Genomic DNA, 6,821 nt, shown 5'->3' on the forward strand with positions numbered 1-6,821 from the left:
GACACGTAAAAGCACCCACTACACTCTCTGAGTGGTTGGCGTTAGGAAGGGCATCCAGCTGTAGAAACTCTGCCAAATTAGACTGGAGCCTGGTGTTGCCATCCGGTTTCACCAGTCCTCAGTCAAATCGTCCAACCCATGCTAGCATGGAAAGCGGACGTTAAACGATGATGATGATGATGAACACAACACTAACAGAGAAAGCATATTCCATCACTAGAATTTCAGGTTATCACACTCTCAATGCTCGAATTCATAAGAGAACTGTTATCAAACTGATAAAAATTCCTTAAAAGAACAACCCTAATGTTTTGTTAGTGCTAACACTAACTACATAATACCTTTTAAAAATTACATGCTAGTTCTTTTTAACCCTTTAGCATCTAAAACAGCCATATCTGGCCCAAATATTCTATGTTTTATGTTCAAACTGGCCAGATCCAGGCTCCCACACCTACCCTACAACATCATTCTAAAAATATACAAGTACATTATTGAAATATTAAATCTAAAAGATAATGCATGATTAATTCAAAACAATGTGAATAAATAAGTATTAAATTTGACAGAGTAATCTGAATGCTAAAAGGTTAAATATGCAACAGATTTGAAGCAGAGAAAACACTAGAACGTACTGAATTGTCTAGTGTCCTACTCGGACAAGTTGTGAGAATTCTTGTGGGATAAAAGGCAATGTCAATCTTAGAAAGCTGAGAATGCAAAATTTTGATGTAGCAAAGATACAGCCTGATATCCAATGCAATCCTTTATCATTTCCACTACACTTTACTTGTCATTGTAATAACAGAAAGAGTGGCTGACAGAAATGGTAATGTGCCATCAGCTGCAGCTTTTTACATTCCTAAATAAAAAATTTTTCAAGGTTGACTTTGCCTTCCATTCTTACAAGGTCAATAGAATACGTATCGATTAAGTAGTAGGACTGATTAAATAATGTATGGCTTTCTGCCAATACTAGAAACTGTTATATAAACAGCAACAAAAACAGAATCAGTAGTTTGCATACTTACTCTGGCCATGTCTGTGAGAGATTTCCCTCCTGAAGAAGAAAAACAACAGAAGAAACAATAAATAAACAATATTAATTCAATTTACAGCAGGGCCTCACATATTTAACATTATATTCAAAACCTTAATTATTTGAGCCACATTCAAATTACAAGTCAAAATCTCTACCTAAACATGATCAAAATGTTAGAAAAAATGTAAAATAAATTTGCAAGCAAGGGAGTTAAGCTTATTGAACTCGACCAAATTTTTGGAAAATAATGATAATGCTGTTAGGAGGAGATCTAGTTTTTAGTCAACTGGAGAAAGCAGTGGGTATTTCAATCTTATTAGATCTTATCAATGAAATGTTTCTACTTCAGTTAGGCATAGAAGTAACCACACACACACACACAGATATATATAATGAATAGGGCCAAAAGAAAATACCCCATGAAGTATTCTACAAGACATGTAGTAGTACTAGTAGTAATGGTGGTAGTGGTGGTGGTGGTGGTGGTGGTGGTGGCAGAAGTACCAGTGCTGCTGCCACCTTTGCAACCATTCTTCAGGTAATCTTTCTTCCAAGTCACTTCATGAAAAATCACATCAGTCAATGTCAGACACTAAGGTATGCATGGAAGAAATAGATATTTTCATGCAGGTTATCAACTCCAAAGCCTTATGTATCATTAACTTATCAATCATATCATCGAATAAGTTTCCACAAAAGAGTGATTGGCAGCTATTTTACAAAGAAAGTTTTGATTTTTTTTTTTAAAGTGTCTAAAAAAACAAAAATCAGAAAAACTTAGCAACCAGTGGGTTGATGTTAATAAAAAAATGTTACTGAATGTAAATATATGAGAGGAAAAGATGTCTCCTACTGTGGCCCTGGGCCAATTGGGGCCTTGTGGGTGGATTAACTGAGGAAAGCCCATTGCGTGTGAGTGTGTACACCCTTGTCTAGACATCAAGTGATGGTTATAAATGAGCATCAGTGTCATATAAGTGATACTGTTCATTTCCAATTTTCCATGAAAAACATGTCTGGCCTAGGGGAAAATATTACCTTGTTTGGAAAAAAACAGGAAGCTTTGATAATTTGTATATTGAATCCAAATGTGTAGTATAATGGTTGCAGTTGAGACTTGCAAATAATATGAATATAGTTTCTTCATAATCAAGTAACGTAATACAAGAATATGATCCAAAAGCTCAAGTTCACAAGTTGCATTCAATTCTTAATACTCTTAAATACATTCCAGACCAGTGTCTGCAATCAAGTTGTCGATGTAAGTGTGACGACATTTTCCTCTTCTTACATCAACATGTAATGGATTCCACAAAACTAATTTGGATGCTTCCACTTCAAGGTGGCACACACAGCAACCAGATAGTCACAGCCATCTTTGCCTGATCATCTCACTAACTTCTGGCAGGTCTCCATAAAGGCATTCATTTGTCATATGTTGTTACCATTTACGCATGTAGGGCCATTTGTGTAGCATCCTTGTATAGCCTGTTTAATAATTTCAAGGCAGTGATGATGGACTGACAAATGTGGCAGGTGGACTTTGTTGCGGCAGCCATGATGATGATGATGATCTTGAAAAGGGTATGAATGTCTCACAATCTAAATCTTCCTCCTCTTAAAAATTTGTAGCTCGCAGTTTCTAAAAATATATTGCACTACATATCATTGAACAAAATAAGTATATCAAATGGTGCTGGTGCCATGTAAAAAGCACTCAGTCCACTCTATGAAGTGGTTGGTATTAAGAAAGGCATGCAGCTGTAAAAAAAAAACATGCCAAAACAGACAATGAAGCCTGATGCGGTCTTCTGCCTAACCAGCCCTTGTCAAACCCTCCAACCCATGCCAGCATGGAAAACAGATGTCAAATGATTATGATGATGATGATGATGATGATGATGAAACACTTGGAAGTTTTAAAAATTTTACATGACATAGTCAGTCTAGTGAAAACAGTGGCAAAATCTCTCTGAAATCACACCCTACTTGAAAAAGGGGAAAAAAAGGAGAAGAGAAGACATAATAGGTACACCAACCAGGATGGTCACAGTTGGAATATCTTCGACTGTATGTCTATTCAATCATGGCTCACTTGTGACTAAATGACAGCAACTTGAAGGATGTCATGTCTCATTTGAACTTAATTGTGTTACATCAGCTTGGCCATATTACAATGGGTGACTAGCTTTACAAATTTGAATATCTGCAGGAGAATGTTGTTTTGTCCCAAATCAACTGCTCAAACAGACTGTGACAATCTTCTATACCTCTAACTGTTTCTGGAGGTGGGGTTACCCGGGTACATTATATCCGGAGTTATGTTATGGTGTTATTTTTTTCAAACAGTTAATATGATCTGAAGATGATCTGGCGGTTATTTCTACAATGTCAAACAACAAGGTAAATGCTCCCTTTGTTGTCACTTTCTACATAAATTATTAGAGCAGGTGTTAACTTTCCTTTCAATGTTGAGATGAAAGTCAAGTTTATTTTGGGCGGGATTAAGACAAAACAGTTAACAAGTGTTTTATATTATATAAAGCACAATCATTGAACAATATCACAAAATAGGAATTTTTTAAAAATCCAAAATATTTTCACCATCATTTACGGAGAAAAATGAAAGCGAAATAAAGACAAAATATTCGATTAATCTTCATAAAACCTTACCAAATTGGTCAAAAATTTGTGTTATATCAGACACCACAGAGCAGAATGACCAAATTATTTCAGTACATGAAAGGTCATTGATATGTTAACTTATTTAGTTTTGTGTAATACTGGAGTTGTTACCAGTCATATGACTTGGTAACATGTCATATGATTGGTAACAAGACAACCAGCTTTTGGTGTAACCAACCAGGCAGTGGAGCTTCTCCTACAGGTAATACAGAAATACTAAAACCAAGTATTCTTAGATGTCTTTCAAAATTCAAGGAAAAATATTCAGGAGTTAAATAAATTAATCCGCCAAGCCAAATATGAACTAAAACCACTGTTTATTTATCTATGGGGTCCAGAAAAGCAATCTAGAGTCATTTAAGAAGAATGTGAAGTAGTAGAGTGATAAATAGTGTTTTATGTCAATGACTAAATATCAGTACCCCCGTGGTGGTCAAAAGAATGAGTAGTATAAAGGGGTAAGATAGGTAGGTATAGCGCAACAAATTAATAAATAAATATATATAATAAATGAAATATAGGTCAGATGAGCAGCTACTAGTGCTTCTTTCCTGACCTTCCTTGGGTATTTATTTCTTAGATGTTCTTCTTCACCCTGACCTCTTCTCATCTTAATTCTGACCTAAAAACTGACTGGAGAAATGTATCAGAATACTACATAATTTCAGGAGAATTGATCAGTAGAAGGTTTACAGAGACGAAGCCCTGTTCTTGCAAGTGTTTCAGCCTTAACTCCTTTTCTGAAATTACAAAGAGTTTCAACTTCACATTTCACCCTTTTGCAATCAATCTATCATACCACCATCACTACAGGAAATGATATTGTGTGGAAGAAAGGAATCAGTATAAATTAATATTCATAATCTAGGAAGAAAGCAAAAATCAAAAAAAAAATCATGATTTCATATTAAGGCTTTGACAGAGTAGTAGCAACAAGCAGGAATCAAAAACCAAGCCATGGATAGACTGCTCATCAGGAACTCACTTTCACAGCCATCACAGAATCCTATCATAATTTACAACTGTGGTACAAGATTACAAAAGAGCAGGGAAGATATGTAATGTAGCAAATTGCACTCACTCCCAGTATATAACAGGTACTTGTAATCACAAAACAAGAGGGATGAGAGGCAAAGTCAACTCAGAACATAAAGAGATATGATACTGCATTGTATTTAATTCAGTTCCACTACTTCTGTTATCCCACCACAGCTGTCGTACCAAAAAGTTGGTAAGTTAGCTAACTAATTTTGTTTATAATACCTTGCCATAATAATAAGTTCTTGCATAAATTGAATAATAAGGGAAATGAGATTGTATTGAGTCTATTCTAAAAAAGCATTAGTCACATAACTGAACAAAATTAAATCACAACTAAAAATAGTAACTAGGCCACAAACTCAACTTGTTTAGAACATATTCTAACTCTGGCACATGCCACATCTACCACAATAATCTTAGTAGCTGCACAGACACAGCTACATAACTATTCCATCCCTACAGCAACCACCTAGATACCTGCTCTAGACAAATAGACTAAAAGAAGCACTTAGCAAAACCACCTTCTCTCTCTTCTTAACAGCAATATAAAAAAAAACAATACAACTAGCATACTCAGCAACAGAAACATACTACAGGCATAGAAGACGAAATATTAGGAATTACCTTCAGTATTCACACACACACACACACACACACACACACACACACACACACACACACACACACAAGAAGGCAAAGTAATACATACAAACATGAAGTAAGAAGACAAGATAAAACATACACATGCACACTCTCTCTCTCTCTAAAAGCATCCACAGGCATATCACATTTAGCAAAGAACAATATGATATATATTACGTCAGATGTCAGATTTGGTTGGGCCTCTAGGTCTTCACAAGTTACAATAAACTACAAAGAATATAAAAATACAACACTTCGCATTATCATGGGTTGCACACAGACTACACATGATGAAAGAAAACCACTGATGATGAAAGAAAACCAATCACGATGAAAGACCACCTTGATATGCGAGTTTGTCTCGGCAGAAAGCTTTAATTCACATAATCCCAGTCTCTACAAAAGCACCAGGTGCATCCAACTCCACAAAGCCTATAGTACTACTAATTCTGTGCAGTCCAGATTAAGAAGAAATAAAGCACATAAACACAAACATTTCAGCAGTATCAGTAACCCTATAAGTGCCAAACAGTGGATTTAGATGTACACAATCAAAAATATATATGAAATAACAACTATAGTATTCAAACCAAATCTATATGGCCAGCTACAGCTATGACTACCAACAGAACTAACAAGCATACACAACAACCTAAACCATTACCCACCTACTTTTTTTTTTTTTCAGATGATATGATGTGATCTGAGGAAGATTTGGCTACTAAATCCAGCAGGCCATGCAATCACATTAGATTCCTTTATGAGATTGAGAGGTTTCATTGTAGAATAGAAGACAAACAAGAAAGTAAAACACAGAACACTTGGAGGCACTGCATTCAGCCTAAACAAAAATCTGCTAATAATACATTGTGTGTAGCCTAGTGGTTAGGGTGTTACACTCACTGTCATAAAGATTGTGGTTTTGATTCCTGAACCAGGCAGTGTATTGTGTTTCTGAGCAGTTCACTCAACTGTAAAGGAGTTCCAGCAATAGCTGGGAAGTTAATCCTGTGATGGACCAGCATCCTGTTCAGTGGGGAGTGTTGTAATCTCAGTCATATGCCATGGGAACTGGGTTAAGATCCGGCTTAAGTCCTAAGGTTCATGAAAGACTGACTGAATAATACATTAAATCAATCTTGGATTTGCCAGAATGACCTGAGAGTTATAAATGGCAACCAAATCATCCCTTATTGTCTTTGGAATGGGCATATCGTATAACTTTCATCTTTTACTTGTTTGTCATTTGACCATGGCTGTGCTGGGACCTTGAAATTTCAGTTGAATGCATCGGTCTCAGTCCTTACTTTTTTGAAGCATGGTACTTACTCTATCAGTCTCTTTTGCTGAGCCATTAAGTTACAGGGATATAAACACATTGACACTAGTTGTCAAGCAGTGGTGCAGCCCC

The 6,821-nt window shown here is 35.9% G+C and overlaps 1 protein-coding gene across 16 annotated transcripts in view; it reads right to left on the reverse strand.

The window, feature by feature from the left end:
* The window catches only part of LOC106868006 (rho guanine nucleotide exchange factor 28), a 561,000-nt gene that overhangs the window by 73,058 nt on the left and 481,121 nt on the right, over positions 1-6,821 (reverse strand). For all 16 annotated transcript variants that reach the window (XM_052976095.1, XM_052976105.1, XM_052976107.1 and 13 more), the window contains one exon: positions 1,032-1,060. In XM_052976095.1, the coding sequence (XP_052832055.1) occupies positions 1,032-1,060 (29 nt within the window). The remainder of the gene's footprint in view (positions 1-1,031; positions 1,061-6,821) is intronic.

The sequence above is a fragment of the Octopus bimaculoides genome, chromosome 2, assembly GCF_001194135.2.
Source record: "Octopus bimaculoides isolate UCB-OBI-ISO-001 chromosome 2, ASM119413v2, whole genome shotgun sequence".
Lineage (NCBI taxonomy): Eukaryota > Metazoa > Mollusca > Cephalopoda > Octopoda > Octopodidae > Octopus > Octopus bimaculoides.